The sequence below is a fragment of the Gymnoscopelus microlampas genome, assembly GCF_963454915.1.
Source record: "Gymnoscopelus microlampas genome assembly, chromosome: 5".
Taxonomy (NCBI): domain Eukaryota; kingdom Metazoa; phylum Chordata; class Actinopteri; order Myctophiformes; family Myctophidae; genus Gymnoscopelus; species Gymnoscopelus microlampas.
Window position 1 is genome coordinate 32,386,352 of NC_139942.1, and position 18,138 is coordinate 32,404,489.

At 41.3% G+C, this 18,138-nt stretch overlaps 1 protein-coding gene across 1 annotated transcript; it reads left to right on the forward strand.

The window, feature by feature from the left end:
• The first annotated feature begins 1,301 nt into the window (after nt 1-1,301).
• Nucleotides 1,302-6,667, forward strand: psma8 (proteasome 20S subunit alpha 8). The gene is made up of 7 exons (XM_084057575.1): nt 1,302-1,483; nt 2,942-3,068; nt 3,233-3,357; nt 3,739-3,861; nt 4,036-4,155; nt 5,881-5,943; nt 6,185-6,667. The coding sequence occupies exons 1-7, from the start codon at nt 1,382-1,384 to the stop codon at nt 6,278-6,280; spliced, it is 756 nt and encodes a 251-aa protein (XP_083913701.1). The 5' UTR covers nt 1,302-1,381; the 3' UTR covers nt 6,281-6,667.
• The last annotated feature ends 11,471 nt before the right edge of the window (nt 6,668-18,138 follow it).

An 18,138-nucleotide genomic window follows, 5' to 3' on the forward strand; every position in this document is an offset into this window, starting at 1 on the left:
AAGCCCAAATAGGCAACTATTTTTCCCGACCGGATCATATACCCGAAAAGGAATGATGCCCAGGCTACGCTTTGGAAACAAACCCCAAAAACCGCAACAAGCAATATTTACAAGCGTCTTTACAGAAAAACAAGCCCAAACTCGCTTATAATAAGCGGACATGGCAACGCTGAATAGGATGCTATTTTGTAATGCGGTGATCCACGACAGGGGGGGGGGTGCGATTCTGTCCATATTTAGACACGGTGTTAGTTGAGCCTTTATGGAAGTGTTAAATACTAGTTTAAATTAAAATAGCCATATAAGAAAAATATTTAGATAATAACTCATATCTAGAGAACAAATTAACTATTTTGCGATGACAAAACTACAACCCCCCCCCCCCCTTCGTACAGTGGAACACTCTCAGTCCAAAAGGCCACGGGAAATGGACTGCTCTAAAGGGGCAAGTGACCGTGGATAAATTAACCACTTAAACCCCAATATGGGTAACCAGAGGAGTCCCTCAGGGTTCAATACTAGTATATTTTGTGTTTTCTGTTATTGTGGGGAAAGCTTTTGCTGAAAATATCCGATCGACAAGCTTGTTTATCTGCTATTTTCTGCGAAAGCTTTCCCCACAATACCAATGCTGGGGTTCAAGTGGTTAAAGATTATTATGTGGCGGCTTATCGCTTTTATAACGATACAGTGTTTAATTCGTACAGATATGTATATTATTTAAAATCTATTCTACAGCACTAATGACTTTGGAAAAAAATGACTGCATTCTGGATACAAAGAATATGCAACCCAAAATAATACATTTTCTATGGGCCACAGCTGTTGTAAACACAGTGAATTTGATATTTGATAAACTAAGAAGCACATACATTTACACAACATGGAATCAGTGATCTACTTTGGATTTATATTTAAAAAAATGTCTGGATTTATATTGACAGCCCGTATATATATTTTTTTTGTGGTTCCTCCCTAGAACACATTTACCAAGGATAAATAATTGACGTCACAAACAATCAGACGTGTGCGTGTGTGTTTGAAAACTTGTGAATTTAATTATTTTGTACTTTACTCTAGTAATTTTTTAATTCCGGACTTTTACTTGTAACAGAGTATTTCTACATTGTAGTATTGATACTTTTACTTAAGTAAAAAATATGACTACTTTTTCCACCACTGTTCAGCCAAAGCACTTTCCGCAGCAGTTGACTCGTGGTTATGACATCACTGACCCATCCTTGCTGTCACTATGTTAGAGTTCAGAGGTGACGCGCATGCGCTGATCAGTCATACAGCAGCGCACGGGCAGCAGACAGAGCGGGTTGTTAGCTGATTCATCTGAGCTGCTTGTTTCTCTTCTCTAGTAAACTGCAGCACCATGGCGGCCAGATACGACAGAGCCATCACTGTGTTCTCTCCTGACGGCCATCTGTTTCAGGTAGAATACGCACAAGAAGCCGTGAAGAAAGGCTCCACAGCGGTAAGTCTAAGAAAAGACAAACTAAGAAGGCCAACTTCACTAGCTAACAAGCTAGCTAGCTTGCTAGCGGCTAGCGAGCATTGTCGCTGTGTCACTCTCCGAGTTTCAGTTTCAGTAAACTGGGTTGAAGCGCTACTTAGCGATTAAAGCTAATACTGTGCTGGTATTGTTGTTGTTGATTTGCTTCCCCTCTTTGTGACTGACAATGTTGATGACGGTCTAAATAAGTGTTTTTCAACCCTTTCCATATCAAGGTCCATTATTTATTCGGCATTTGAGCCACGGACCACCATTTGATGAGATTTAGCCTCTCAGACCCAAGACGTCTGATAAGATTTTGTCCCCAAATCCATGCTGTGTTGATGTGGTATCATAGGAGAGATCACAGTACAGACAAACGTTGATCAAAATAATAATAATTTAATTAAGTAATGCAGATGTGTAACAATAAATAAACTCTTGTCATTTGGTTTCATTTCACTCTCTCAAGAGTCAAAGATCTACCTAAGTAAGGGTCCTTTTGGTTTCCAACTCCATCATTTAGCTGGGGACCACCTGGAACCCCCTCAAGGACCACTGGTGGTCCCCGAACCACTAGTCTAAATAACTTTTTTTTTATTGCCAGAATATGTCAAAGCTAATGGCAGGTTTTGTGCACAAAGCGCAACGTTGATGGATGGATGAATTTTTGGGTGTCACGGATTTAGAATACACATCCTTGCAAATCCCATGCATGGTATGTTATGCTGTATTGTGGTGTTATTACAATTAATAAAACATAGAATGGTTTGGATTCAATGCGATATAAAGCAACATACCAAATTAATACATTAGCATGGCAGGCAGCAAATACTGATGGGGGCGGGGTTTTATATATAGTTTTTAAGAAATTGGGCTTGATTGATCATCAGAAAGAATGATCTTTAACTATCTTATTGTACCTCCTGGTAGCCCCGTGTACAATGTTTGTATGATACTGATGATGAGGATTAGGTGGTAGTGGTGTCTTGTGTCTAATGCAGTTTGTGTGATATAGATGAGGCGTGGATAATGCAATGCTGGGAAATCACCCTGCTGGAACTGGAGTCTAGGACTCTGACTCTGTCATATTCTGTCTGATACTGTAAATACTCAACACCTATCTACCACTTCAACTAGCCCAATGTATTTATTACTTGAATGTGTGTTTTCCTGCTTATTATTTTGTCATATTGTGTGTGCACAACAAAAAACAACCTAACTCAAATTCCTCATATGTGCTTTGTAAACTAACTTGACTAGTAAGCTGTGTCTGATTCCAATTTTGAAGAGCAGGTGCTGGGTTTTATGGTATTTTCCACTTGATGGTTCTGCCACTCCTCCAGGACCAAATACATCACTCTTAAGTTGTCAGCCCCACGATTTGTCACCTTTACATGGTATGCTTATATAACTTAATAGGCCTCCTAATCTGTACAGGTGGGAATCAGAGGTAAAGACATTGTTGTCCTTGGCGTTGAGAAGAAATCAGTGGCAAAATTGCAGGAGGAGAGGACTGTACGTAAGATATGCGCCCTGGATGAGCATGTCTGCATGGCATTTGCAGGTACTACAGCCTACTGATATTACACGTTAATTGTACATACTTGTTGTTCTCTAATATTTTCTTCTAGACACATGCAAATGTGTTTGCTAAGCTCAGTTTTGTCACATATTTCTTCTATATGCTATCTGATACATAACCATTTCACAAATCCCGATCTTCGCCAGGTCTCACTGCGGATGCCCGTATTGTGATCAACAGAGCTCGTGTTGAGTGCCAGAGCCACAGGCTAACTGTTGAGGATCCAGTCACAGTGGAATACATAACACGCTACATTGCTACACTGAAACAGGTACTTAATGATGCACCCAAAATCACCTTCTCTGTGATTTGGCTTACTCAGTCTTCATTTATATTACACATTTTCACATGAAGGTGTAATTTACAGTGCTTCACCTGTAAAAAAAACAAAAAAACATTAATTAGCACTTCAAAACAAATATCACACAGCAAACACGCAGGTAAAAGTATAATATACAATAAAAAGAGAGAGTAAAAGAAAATTGAATGAGGTCACGTTGAAGCAATGGTTAAAACAGTACGTTTTAACATAACAAATGGCAACAGTCTCAAGATTTAAGGAGTGCTACCTACCTACTTTATTGCCTACCTGCTTTTCCTTAATTTTGACAATAATTGAGAATAAAAAGTCACACCTGTTCTTGTTTCATAGCGCTACACTCAGAGCAATGGGCGCAGGCCATTTGGCATCTCTGCTTTAATTGTTGGGTTTGACTATGACGGGACTCCCAGGCTGTACCAGACGGACCCCTCAGGAACCTATCATGCCTGGAAGGTCAGTGATTTAAACACTTGTGTTCCATTTCTATAATCTACCTATGAGGTAGATTATAGAACATTTCTATAATCAGTTCATTTGGTCCAATCAACAAAAAATGAGTTAATTATTGTGTAGGATATATTCAACAGAACTTTGCTATGGCTCACATGGTCCAAACTGTGTTTTCAGGCAAATGCAATTGGCCGCAGCGCAAAGACAGTGAGAGAGTTCCTGGAGAAGAACTACACAGAGGAAGCCATTGCTGGAGACAACGAGGCAATCAAGCTGGCCATCAAGGCTTTGCTTGAGGTGAGGTCTAATTTAGGACATAAACTTTAATTTCTGTCTGCAACAAACAACACAACTCTTTGAAGGGACGTGCATGGGATGGCTACATTAGCACATTGTTTATTAGTCTGACCAATATTGCTATGCAATGACTTTCTAATGGAAGAGGAAAATAAATGCAACTGCAACATTTCCAACCAACTTAAGTTGGACAACCTTAGTTGACCAAAGTGCTGCACAGGTAAAAACAAAGCAATACATCAAATGAAATCAAAGAACAAAAACACATAAGCAGACATGCAAAAGTGTCACTTTTCAGCTACAGTCACCTTTTTGAACCCAAATAGGGCAATTGTGTGACACCTGACCCGAAAGAAAACAACATGTCACCTTTTTCACCTCGGGGCTGTTTGCATGCCTGCATAAGATGTATAAAACACATAACATGTATGCATATAGGAGACACAGACACAGAGCAAGATTGTACATTTACACCTATGTACACAGAAGGTAGGAAACGTTAGATAGGAGTTAAAACAGGAATATTTAGGCTTGGATGTTGTTAAAAGCCAGGACGAAAAGGTGTGTTTAAAGTAAGGACTTAAAGATATTGACTGAGCAGATCTGATGTGGGTGGGTGGAGGGGGGGGAATTGTTCCAGAGCTTTGGGGCTGCCACCGCAAAAGTGCGGTCACCTCTGATTTTGAGGGTTAGGTGTGATGGCACAGTCAGCAGCGACTGGTCAGCAGACCTCAGAGCTCTGGGTAGATTATGGGGCGTTATAAGTTAAGCCATATATGGGGGAGGCAGACCATTGATAGATTTAAAAATAATTGGCAACATTTTAAAATCAATTCTACATTTAACGGGAAGCCAATGGAGTGAGGCCAAAACTGGTGTGATGTGGTCAAATTATTATAATTTTTTAAATAAGACAAATATAGAATTTGTACGTAATAACTAACATAGCAGTGCCAAATTAAACCAATAACTGGGACAAAACTACATCAAATGTATGGGTTAGATTTTAGAAATGCATACAACAGCAGTTAATAAAATGGATAGTGGCTATGTTTGATTGAGATTTACTAGTTAGCAAGTATTGACAACTATTGTCAAGGCTTGCTCCTTGGCACACGTAAACGAAACTGACTCATACATTTTTATTAGCTGCATCTGTTCTTAAGTCCATGAAAAGTGTCCAATAGAAGGACATTTGGAAAACGCCACCCTCTACCACCAATATATCAATATCAAATCACATTGGCAACATATACACAAGCTTGAATAAATTATTATTAAAAAAAGCATCACATAATGGCTGTGGCACTGCAGTGGCTGTGTTCTGGCCTTTAGTCATTTGTAGTGATAATGTAAAGCTATGGGTTTAAGCATAAGTACAAGCCAAGAGCTCATCCCTGTACAAGTCACATATTCTATTTTTTTTTTCTTTTTTAAATATTCTTTTTTGTATTTTATGACGATGATAGTAATAACTGAGTATCTGCACTGGCGTAATTGTAGCAATTGTAGAGTTTTTTGTCTGTCTCAAATGCCTTTGTACCAAATTGTCAACATTTTCTTCAAGCATAGCAATATTTACCAAAATAGCTCATAACCCTAAATGTAATTGTAAGATATATTATTTTTGTTATTTGCAGGCTGAGGGGAAAAGCCCTCTTAGATACATAAGTGCTGGTTGGTGGCTTTTTGTTACATAAAAACAATTTATCTTTTTTTTCATAGGTGGTGCAGTCAGGAGGGAAAAATATTGAACTCGCTGTTATCAGACGAAACCAGCCACTGAAGGTACGTTTTCCCTTGGTTTTCTGTATCCCATTTGTTTATAGTACAGTCATCTACTGCGGGCTGTGTTTGATGCCTCAGGTGTCTTTACAAATCAGAAAAAAATAAGAAATGTCAAGAAGTGATCCACCATTATCACATGGCTGGTTCTGAAGCAACTATGTTCTGATGATAACTGACTTTCATGCATTATTATGCACAGGCTAATCTTTATTTTCTTTCTTTTTTTCTCCCCTATTTTCAGATCTTGGAGTCTAAAGAAATTGAGACCCTTGTGGCTGAAATTGAGAAAGAAAAGGAAGAGGAGGCAGAAAAGAAGAAACAGAAGAAGTCCAGTTAAATCAGTTAATGATAACACTTTTTTTCTTTGTTGCACTTGGAAGACATGTTATTTTGGTTGCAAACGTTTTTGAATGTTTTGGAGGGTTTACAGTCACAGCTTTCATTTGTGACTTCAGATCTATTGGTTTACCGTACCTCCCCAACCTTTGGATGCATTTTGAACGAGTGAATCATCAGTAGCAAACTTATTCCATCATTTCCACCTGATATTGGGTGTTGAGAACAGCATATACATTTATGTCTATGTCCAGAAATGACATGCTACTGTATTTAGTGTAAGTTGCAGCATCTTTTTCTTATCTCCCCTTTCATCAGCACACAAAATAAACTGGTTATTGTAACATTCTGAATAATAATGGCTCAATAAAAGTCCACTTGTTTGTAACATCTCTATTTCATTTATAATGTCATGTTTGAAGCAGATAGTGTGTTATGTTAAATATCATTACTGATTATCTTTTGGCATATTGATTTGATTGGCTTTAATGCCATACTTGGATGTGAGACCATTAGTATTAACTATTAACAAACATAACTTCTTGTCATTAGTGGTCACACCGACCAGTTTCTTCAAATTGGAAACGGAGAGAAAGATTTAAAAACGGCAAAAAGAAGTGTGGCTTTTATTTAATGGCTTCCTTTATTGATTATACAACTCCCATGAACCAGGGAGATGTAGAGATAACTAGTTTTACACTCCACCGGAGGCAGTATGGAGTGTCCATAAAGTGCAATGTTTTCATTTATCAGCATTCTGTGGCATCCGCCTGAAAATGCAGAAGGAAAAAGTACTATAGTGCTTTATGAAGTGCACACCTTTCCCTCAGTCATTTAAAACGAATTAGTGATGAGCGAGGGAAGTGTCTAATGGTGGTCCAATGAGACGCCTTTTTTTTTGCCTCTCCCTCCTTTTATTTCACCCTAAATTCGCTTATCAAGCAACCACTGCTCTGAATTCTCAAAGACACAATTATGGCCGGCGGTGTGGTAGGGCTGCTTAATGGGATCCTGGCCTCAGACCCCAGTGGGAAACTTCAGTGACTTTAATCTGAAGCCCTTTGAAAAGTTGTGCAGTGCTGAGCTGAAGAGCCCCAGGGGGTCCCCCTGACTCTCACCAAAGACATAATGGTGAATGGTAAAGTCCTTCATTTAGAGTTATCTCCCCCAAGCTAGGATTTCCTGAGTGGGTGCCCCGACTGACTGCCTGCCTCGGCGGGTGCAATTGCAATTTGTCTGCAATTTGTCTTGTTTGCGGGCTGTGCAGATTCGTTGTTTACGTTCGGACTGCTTTCAGAAGATCGGTTAAGATAAATTGTGCTTTTATTTATTGTATATGATGGAACATGCAAGGCCAGTAAAATGCTTCAGTGTAAATTATGAGGGATCTGTATGGTCACTTTTCCTCGTAAATACTGTCCAATCTATGCACTGTTGTGTTGTTATACTAACTCAACCAGTGCACAAGGAGTCCAAATATTCTCTTAAGATTACTTTTGGAGATGCTGCTTTTTTTTGAATGCTCTGGGTAGTGAAATATGGAGATGCTTTGTACAAAGGATGACAAAAAAAAAGATACTTAAAAAACTTTTGCAAAGTTCATTCTGGGTAATCCTCTGCAGCCAGCCACAGAGGTTATCTGATCCATCTTGTCAATAGACCAAGAGCAGCTTATCCCATTCATACCTGGAACGCATCTGTGTCACTTTAGATGTCTTTGGCTATTCAAAAATAGCAGATCTACAAGCTTGTAGCGCGGCACCGAGTGCCGCGCTACAAGCTTGTAGATCTGCTATTTTTGAAAAATCGTGAAAATAATTTTAATTTTTTTTTCCGAAAAACTGTTTGGTTTTTTTTTTACTGTTTTTTACTGTTTTTTACTGTTTTTTAGAAAATGTTTAGAAGCGGCCTCAGGTCTTAACGGGTTATTCTACACTACTGCTGTTGCTTCTAGTGGTTTTGAAATGCTTGTGGGAAGAATTGTTTCTTTTTTTTTTCTCCTCTTCTTTTTTTCCTTTTTGCCAGCGTTGTTGTTGCCCATAATCAGAGCTTCTGTGCCTCAGGATAAAGCCCATCTCTCTCATCGCTAGCTGCTGCTCGTCATTAATGCAGAAAATAATGGCTCCACCAGAGGTCATCGACGGAGGAACGAAGCCCGCGGACATGTACTCTCCAAGCAAGAATGCACACCGCTGCAGGCTGTAGACTGAGTGCATTGTGTATGTACACGCGCACACACACACGCACACGCACGCACGCACGCACGCACGCACGCACGCACGCACGCACGCACACACACACACACACACACACACACACACACACACACACACACACACACACACACACACACACACACACACACACACACACACACACACACACACACACACACGCAGCTCACAGGCCAATTGCAGACATTGTATTACACACAACAGATTTTTGCAGTAAAATAGCCTGCAATCTTTCTCTATCTCTTACACCCCCTCTCGTTCATTCATTCATTCTTTCTTTCTTTCTCTTTTTCACCCTCTTTCTCTCTCTTTCAATCTTTCATATACACGTGTTTTGATGTTATATTTAACAGAGCCAAGAGATACTGGGGGAAAAGGACTAAATGTGTTTATTTATTCATTATCTGTTTCTCGATAATCTATAACACTGACACCCAGATTTTCTCTTTATCTCAAGACATCCATAATAGTTTTCTTATGGTTGATTTCCAAGTCCTAGACCGATTTTACTTTGACAATTTACATTTTTGTCATTCTAATGTGCCACCCTGTGGCCATGTTTCCAAGCAGGCCTCTCGTGAGATACGTTACGTTTTGTCAGTGCAGAATGGCCTCAGGTGGTCCAAGTATAATTGCTTCAAGGGCAAAAAAAAACACATCGGCACTCACATCCCTGGGGAACTGAGGTTATATTAGTTCTTGTGAGCGTGCCGCTGAAATTAGTAGTTCAATTTTATTTATTTGCTTCTACCAGCAGGGCGCAGTGTTGCATAAAAGCAGTGCCCCCCATCATATCGGTTACACTTTCATCTCACTTTTTGTCCTACAGACAGGCACTATGACTCCTCTAGCTAGCAGCCCCGCAGAATCTACTGGCTACTGACGTGTTTTTTGTCTCTGGTTTTTAACACACAGCCTCAAAGGGTCTCAGAACAATTGGATCCATCGAGGGAGAGTTGTTTTGCTCAAAATTGTCAGATGAAAAAAGCAACAATGCTCGTGTCCTCAAGCAGTGGCCAAGCTGTCAAAGTGTGTTGGGTCATGAAAGGCTGCCTCTCCTCGACACTGTCCCTTCTCTGCTTTCACATGTCGGCTGTTATGCACGCTATTATCTCGGAATGGCAAATTCTGCTGGCCTCAGCGCAAACTCTACAGGGCAATGTAGAAGTGAAGTAAGGCATGGACACATTGATATGTAGACTTACATATCCACCATTACTTATGCCCTCAGGGATACATTTTCAATACATTTCTAATATCTCAGATCGCACATCTGCTCTCTGTCTTATGTCTCCACATCTGTCCAACCCCATATCTATCTATCTATCTGTCTGTCTGTCTGTCTGTCTCTCGCTCTCTCACACACACACACACACACACACGCACACACAGGAAACATACAGCCCATGTACTGTAGATCTTTGACTATTGATCCTGGAACACACCCTCCTCAATCACTGTCATCGTCCGCCGCACAGCGCCGCACACACATTTGAGTAATGGATACAGCCAACAGCACTGGTTTGCCGTTTGCCTTTGTGTCTGTTGAATGGAGGTGAAATACTAACAGTTTGTGTAAAGAGACTAAAGGGCTGGTTTTCTGTTACCCCTCAAGGAGTCACCTGTCAGGGTTTTTTTGTCTCAGATGAATGCAAGTGCATCCTCTTCTAATTGAAAGGGGACACTACTAGGCCATGATGCACACAACAACAGGAGACTGAGAAAATATGGAAGGAGGGAAATGTTTTTAAAAAAAGCGAGTGTGGGGGGACAGTCAGACAAAGCTAGAATAAACAATTCTCAGGATGCTGCGGGGGTGAGTAACAAATTACCCCCGGGGCTCCGTGGCCCTTTGGGGGGGCGCACGGCAGAAGCCAGTCACACACATCACATAGCATTACACAGGATGGGGTTACAGGAAAATGTCAGCCGACTCATAAGGAGGAACCATCGGCCCATAGGATAATTTGATTGCCCGAGGGAGGTGCAATCTTGCATTCCCACGATTCCTCCCTTTCCACCCACACCCTCTTTTCATTGTATTTTCTGAGAATCCATTTTTTTTCCTTCCTTCTCTGTTATTTAATGTTTTCAGTCATGTTGTGTGCTCTGGTAACCAAGCATAGTAAGTCATGAATGCATTACAGCAAATGTGTGGGCTACTGTGTTTATTATAGCATCGTCCGTAGCAGTTTCCACGCAGCGCAGCCCCTCTCCTCCTCTCTCCTCCTCCGCTCCCCGATGGGAATTTTAAGGGCCATTGGTTCATAGCGTGGCCCCTGATGTCTTGATTTAAAACCTGATGCTGATGTCAGAAATCTCTTACCCCCCCCTGCCCTGCCCCCACACATGCCCTCACATGATAATGTGGGTTGAATGGAACCAGAGCAGTCACCTTGTACCTTCCAGTCATATACTGTATACACTCCCTTTGCCAAACCTGTGGTCAAAATGAACCGAATGGAATTATGAAAGTGAATCACAGACTGTGACTGTTTACGCAAAAGCAGATATTTGTGGTCTCAAATTTGCTTCCTTTGTATACATAAATGGTTGCTATTCTGTTATTGCATTTAATGTTTCACTGCCTGGAGTTCAGAGATGCTGTGTGTGTGGTATTGTGCGTGCGTGCGTGAGATGGCAGGAGCGACAGCAAAAGAGGGAGTGAGAAAGAGAGAGAGAGAGAGAGAGAGAGAGAGAGAGAGAGAGAGAGAGCAAGTGAGAGGGGAGTGTGTTCGGCACAGATATCTGAGTGTGTCTGACAGAGAGGACAGCCCTGGAGGCAGGTCCCAGCCCTTCAGCACCCAAAAATGACACATGACTGCTTTGACTTTTGTCATCCCCGTCTCTCTCTCCGCCCCCAAAGCCCGCAATGAACAGACAGCCCTCCAACAAACACACCGAGGATCACACACACACACACACACACACACACACACACACACACACACACACACACACACACACACACACACACACACACACACACACACACACACACACACACACACACGGTATACTGCTTAGATTACATTATCTTTATCCCCGGGACATGAACCCTCCTTGTTGGATGACATTTAGGCATGTGCAGCACTAAGGTTACCTTTCTTTGCCCCAGAGTTAAAGATGCATGTCTGCAGCCTGGCTGCATCTGGAAAATGGAGGGAGGGGGGGGAAGGGAAAAAATAAATCAGATGAGAAAGATTTCCAAAAGCGCTTTGATCAGAGGCATCAACAGTCACGCACAAACTTGTTAAGTAGTATGTAAATTTGAGCTGATACTGAATAAAGTTGCTAGAATGGCATGAATCCATTGTGCTTGCGATGATGAAAATAAAAGAGGGCTTCATGCGCTGGAGGGCAAGAAAGTCACAGACATGAAGGGTTTTTCTTTTTTCCCCCCCTTTTTTTTTCTACAAAGGGGGCTGATGGGATGCAGAGAAGGAGAGAAATGAAAGATACGGGGGCAAGCCTGGAAGGATCTCAATCTAAATTAGCCCGAATGGAGGGGGAGGCAGTGCTGAGTGAGACATATAATTAAAACCACAATGATGAAAACATCAGCCGCTCGCTGGACGCATTTCTGAAAATTGCATTTGGTATAGATGGCGCGTTAAGATGTTTCAAAGCTAAAGGTAAGCCTATCCTATTGTTAAAGAAGCACTGCAATCTCCTCCTCCGCCTTATAGTAAGGTGCCCCCCCACAAGCTCACAACACGTGAGCTTGTAGTTGTAGATCAGCTATGACACCGCTGTACGACGGGTTACAAATCTATCTTTCTCAGCTCCTCCCTCGCTACCTCCCTTCACCCCCCTTCTTCCTTTCTCTCTCTCTTCCCTCTCTCCCTCCCTCCGTTTCTCTGGTTCTCTCTGTCTGACACTCTGAGATGAATAGGCGCTGTCACGGAGACTCTTGTAGCCTGTCAGCTTTTAAACAAACAGTTGGTGAAAGGATCACTTTCACAGGAGACCTCCGCCTGTGTCTGCAGTGAGGTCATTGGCTCGCCTCAGTCAGACCTGTCTGTGTGTGTGTGTGTGTGTGTGGGAGGACCTTCTCTCACAGGAAGCAGCTGCTATAAGGTACACCGCGACGGCCACGCACGTGAGATCGCTTCATCCCAGGTCACACCATTCTTTAAAATAAATATAAATGGCCGTTTAACCCTTTTTACAAATGTCTACTAAATCCCAGCAGTTCTCTTTAAAAAAATGATGTTGCTATATCAGTGGTTCTCAAACTTTTTCATAGTTGTCAAGGACCCCCAATTAAAAATGTATTTGGCCCCAGACCCCATCTCAAAATATTTTGTTCCAGGGACCCCCAGAAGCAAAGATTGGAGTTAAAATTGTTCGCTTTGAAAGAATACACACATTCATAGATTTGCACACATTTTAAAACATTTTCAAAAATAGCAGATCTAAAAGCTCGTAGCGCGGCACTCGGTGCCGCGCTATGAGCTTGTAGATCTGCTATTTTTGAATAGCCAGAGTGTAAAACAATGCAGTTCAACAGTATTTATTTTGTATTTGTGGTATTCAGCCTATATATATAATTTGTTATAACACAAGTCACAAGGATCATTTCCACAGATCTGTCCTCCAGAAAGGTGTGGCCCCAGCTAGACTGGCCACTGACAACAAACGTCATGTCTCTGCACTAAGAAAGACCCCTCAAAAACAATCTAGACTTTTGTGAGGGGGGAGGGGGGAATCCCCCCCACCCACCCTGCCTCAGGTGTGCTCCCTCTCTCTCTCACTCTGCCTTATATGCACCTGCACCAAAGTCTCCCATGTCCTCAGAGTGTCTCTCTCCATACAATGGAGACAGTGCATCGCCTGTGGCTCTTCTCTCCAGCTGAGAGCCACCTCTCTCTCTCCAGAGGAGAGCACACAGGAAAACCTGCCAGCACAAACAACTGATCCTGGCAGATAGAGGACTATAGATACATAGGACAGGGACACGATCACTCAGCCAATGCCCGGCAAAATCCTGAGTGGTGTTCATGTAACCCATTAAGACGCGCATCTGCGTCATTTTTTGATTTGAGCAAAAAAAAAGCATTATTTTACACTTTGGCTATTCAAAAATCGTGAAAATGTGTGCAACTCTTTGAATATATATTCTTTTAAAGCGAACATTTTTAACTCAAATCTTTGCTTCTGGGGGGTCCCTGGAACAAAAATATTTTGAGATGGGCAGCCAAATACATATGATTTTGGGGGTCCTTGACATGAAAAAGTTTGAGCACCACTGATATAGAAACATACGTTTTTCAGAAAACTGTTGGGGTTTAGAGGGCATTTGTAGAATCGGCTTCAGGTCTTAGTGGGTTAACTCGGAGAGTGTACCAATGTAGCCAATTTAATTTGGTTACATTTGTACACTCTCCGAGTCACAAATTGATTCAATTAACACTGGGGATTTTACTGTGTGCCGCCTTGGCTGGGCCATTGTTATTGTTGATTGTGCCATTACTCAATGATAATGATGATGATGGTGATAATAATGATGGCAATGACGAGTTGACGACATAATGATGATGATAAGTAGGAGGAGAATGATGATTATGATTTAAGTATGATTATTTAAGGCACTTTGTATGATTCAATGCACTGGTTTTCTGAATCAGAACATTACCAGGGCATGTTACACACTCATGTTTTGCAGTAATTTTTGTTAATCACAGTGCCATAAGAATTTCTTAAACGTAATACTTCACCCCCAAAATGACCTTTTGACAATTACTGCACCCAGTGGAGCCTTGAAATCATGGAGTTTTTTTGGTTTGTGTCACATTCCTTCTCAGTGAATGAGGAATCCAAAAACAAAGAGAACACTTGATGAATTGAGGGATCCGGGATTAACAACAGCAAAACTATACCCAGAATCCTTTCATAAACTCCAACACAACTCTCACAGTATAATCCCAGTGTCTTGTATCCGGTCTGTGTACGCATTACTTCTAAAACAAACATTTTCCCTAAGATTTTCACATTTGAAACACGTCTGGGATACACAGTATGAGGACACGGACTGGATACAAGACACTTGGATTATACTGAGAGCACTGTGAGCGTATTGCAGATGAGAGCGAGACCCATTTTGAGGTTGTTTAGATCGGCTATATTGGGCGTTTGACACCTTAAAACAGAGCATACATGACGTTATACTGATCTGGCAGTCAGGGTTGCCAGATCTGCTTATTATAATTTCCCAGCAAGATTTTATTTGAAAATAGCAGATCTACAAGCTCGCAACGCGTCGCAAAAGCTGACGTATATGTTAAAGTGCTCATGCGGCCCATAGTCGCTTCTTTTGGGCTGATTTTCCTAGATCTGGTCGCTTGTTTCTTTCACAAAATCTGGCAACACTGCTGGCGGTGGTGCTGGGTCTTAAAAAGACCTAAACTTCCCAGTGTCGGAAGTTCAGCTGATGTGATTGATGTCACTGTAAAATAGCTGATCTACAAGCTCACAACTTGAACAACAACTTCGCATTAAATATGGCTTATAACGTTACTGTTCCCAGGGCTCCCAAGGGCAGTTGCCAGGAACTGTGGTTAGGGCAGACGGCCCGGGTCTCCCAGTCTAGGCCACAGCTGGGAACCCCTCAGGGCCAGTCTGTCGACCTGATGTGATTAAAAGAGTAAATCCAGCTGTATGGATGGGTAATGGATGGGAACGAGTATCACACCTGGAAAAAGGAGTTCTGCCTAATGTAAACCATATTTTCTTTTAGATTTTTAGAAGTACCAAACAAAAGAAAACCATCTATGGAGAAACCAGCTTTCACTTTGAGTTGGCTTGTGTTGATGCAACGTGGTTATTTTGTTCTCTGTCAATTTCAATCACTTTATCTGGTCTGGCTTGCGCGTGTGGTCCGTGAGAGCAAATGCTCAGTGTTTGTGTCCTGAGCAGTGGTGGAAAAAGTACTCAAATGTTTTACTTCATTAAAAGTATCAATACTGCGATGTAGAAGTACTCTGTTACAAGTAGATGTCCGGAATTCTAAATGTACTTGAGTAAAAGTGCAAAAGTATTGGCATCAAAATGTCCTTAAAGTGCCAAAAGTAAAAGTACTAAAACGTCTGAAAATAGCAGATCTACAAGCTTACAACGTGTCGCGATGCGACACGTTGTAAGCTTGTAGATCGGCTATTTTCAAATAGCCTAGGTATAAAATAGGGCTAAAGTGGTTAATGTATGTTTTATAATATAAAAAATTATATCTGAAAAGTATACTAGTAACTAAAGTTTTCAAATAATTGTAGTGGAGTAAAAGTACAATATTTTCCTCTGAGATGTAGTGGAGTAGAAGTAAAAGTATTGGAAATTGGAAATACTCAAGTAAAGTACAAATACCTCAAAATTGTACATAACTAAGTAAATGTACTTAGTTACTTTCCACCACTGGTCCTGAGAAAGACCTTGAATGGAATGAGGCCTGAGAGAGAGCGCTTGCTTTATTCTCCTCCGTGCTGCTGCAGGCTGTGGCTGTATTAATGCAATGGCAGGGATGTTTGAAGTTGTGACTTTATGAGACAAAAAGCTAATTTCCTTCCTTTTGTTCATTATCGAGAGAGAGACTTCCAGCCGAGCGGAGAGCATGCTGTGCTAATTATTCCGTTTATGAGTCGTCTCCAAAGTATGTAATGGATTTGACTGGGCTTTTTTACAGGTGAGCGTGTGTGTGAGGTGACGTGCAAAACATCTGTCATTGGCCAATTATCTCCTTTATACGTGCGTCTCATCATTGTGAGACAACGGCATTGCTTTCTTATGCCATCATCAGTTCTGATAGGGGTGAATACACACTCCAGTTGACTGGGGTTTAATTGGCTGGAAATCAATTGAATTGAATCAGGAATACATAAAAATTGATTGTTAACTGCTCATTTACATCATGGTTAGCTTACAGCATCAGGACCAATACTCATCCCACTGTTCACTGACCTATCAACAAATAAGTCATTTGACTCAAGTAAAAGTCTTTCAAAAATGTTCAAACCTTTTCGAAAATAGCTGATCTACAAGCTCACACCGCGTCGCATTGTGAAACGTTGTGAGCTTATAGATAGATCGGCTATTTTCGAATAGCCCAAGTATAAAACAGGCCTTAAGTGGTTAATGTTTGTTTTGTAATAATCTAAATCTACAAAAGTAACTTGTAACTAAAGTTTTCAAATAATTGTATTAGAGTACATGGTACAATACTTGCCTCTGAGATGTAGTGGAGTAGAAGTATGAAGTATTGAAAAATGGACAGCAAGTAAAGTAAATGTACTTCAAAACATGAATTTAAGTAACATTACTTAAGTAGATACTTAGTTATTTTCCACCTCAGTTCGCTGCTTGTTAAGATCAGAAGTCAATTTAAAACATGAGTTGCAGAGATCGCGGGGCCAAGTTCAACATGTGACATACTGTACTGTACAGTGTAATGGGATTTCCATCTCTTCCTTAAACAGGGCTTGGCAAAGCATTAAGGGGAAACGCAACATTTCCACATTCCATCTCCAGGAGCAAGTCACTAGTATGCACAGAGATGCCGCCCACAACACCTGAGCCCTCCCAACCAGTGAGATGCATGCCCTGGCACACAGATATGAGTATGTGTGTATTCTGCCTGTCAGATCAGAACTAAACAAAGGAGTTATGCTAAAATCTATGCTCCGTCGTACGACGTTGCTGCTCGCCGAAAATACCAGATCGAATATTGTAGTTTTACGCCACTACAATTATTTGAAAACTTTAGTTAGGCCTACCAGTTACTTTAGAGATATACATTATTATATTATAAAACACTCATTAACCACTCTAGCACTATTTTATACCTAGGCTATTTGAAAATAGCCGATCTACAAGCTCACAATGCGTCGCATCGCGACGCGTTGTGAACTTGTAGATCGCCTATTTTCAAATATTTAGTACTTTTACTTTTGATACTTTAAGTACATTTTGATGCCAATACTTTTGTACTTTTACTCAAGTAGATTTTGAATTCTGGATTCTTTACTTGTAACAGAGTATTTTTAATATTGCAGTATTGGTACTTAAGTAAAGAATTTGAGTACTTTTTCAACCACTGTCCACAACTCAACGTGAGCTTGTGGATCGGCTATTATCGGCGCTTGCCACCGTCATGCGACGAGGTATAAAATCAGGCTTTAGGTGATGCTGGAGAAGCCATACCACCTCCACCATTGCTGTCTGCCAGTCCCACCCCCAGCCCCCACCCCACCCCTGCTTTGTTTGTGCTCATTTCATTCTGTGTGCAGCCTCCTGGCAGTCAGGTCAAGGTTTACCCTCGCACCACACACCATTTCCCTCATGCACACGCCTGGGGGAGGAACACTGGAGGCCCGAGGCAAGGGCAAGCCCAAACAGCTCACTCAACATGGCGGCCATCGCCACCTCTATAACCACACGGACATTAGGATGGGAGGACCATGCATGCACACAATCACACCATTACGGCTACATATGATGTCCTTTCTTTCTTTTTCCCTCGTTCCCCTCTTCTATTTCCTTTGGATGTTATAGAACCTTATTGATTTCTGTCAGTAGTAAGGTATATTATGTCTATTAACTGATAGATTTAATAGAGCGACAATAGAGAGCTACT

Coding starts and splice junctions, on each gene's coding strand:
- psma8 (XM_084057575.1), top strand. CDS start 1,382: ATGGCGGCCAGATACGACAGAGCCATCACTGTGTTCTCTCCTGACGGC. Junction 3,069..3,232: donor TGTCTGCATGGCATTTGCAG/GTACTACAGCCT, acceptor GATCTTCGCCAG/GTCTCACTGCGGATGCCCGT. Junction 3,862..4,035: donor GAACCTATCATGCCTGGAAG/GTCAGTGATTTA, acceptor CTGTGTTTTCAG/GCAAATGCAATTGGCCGCAG.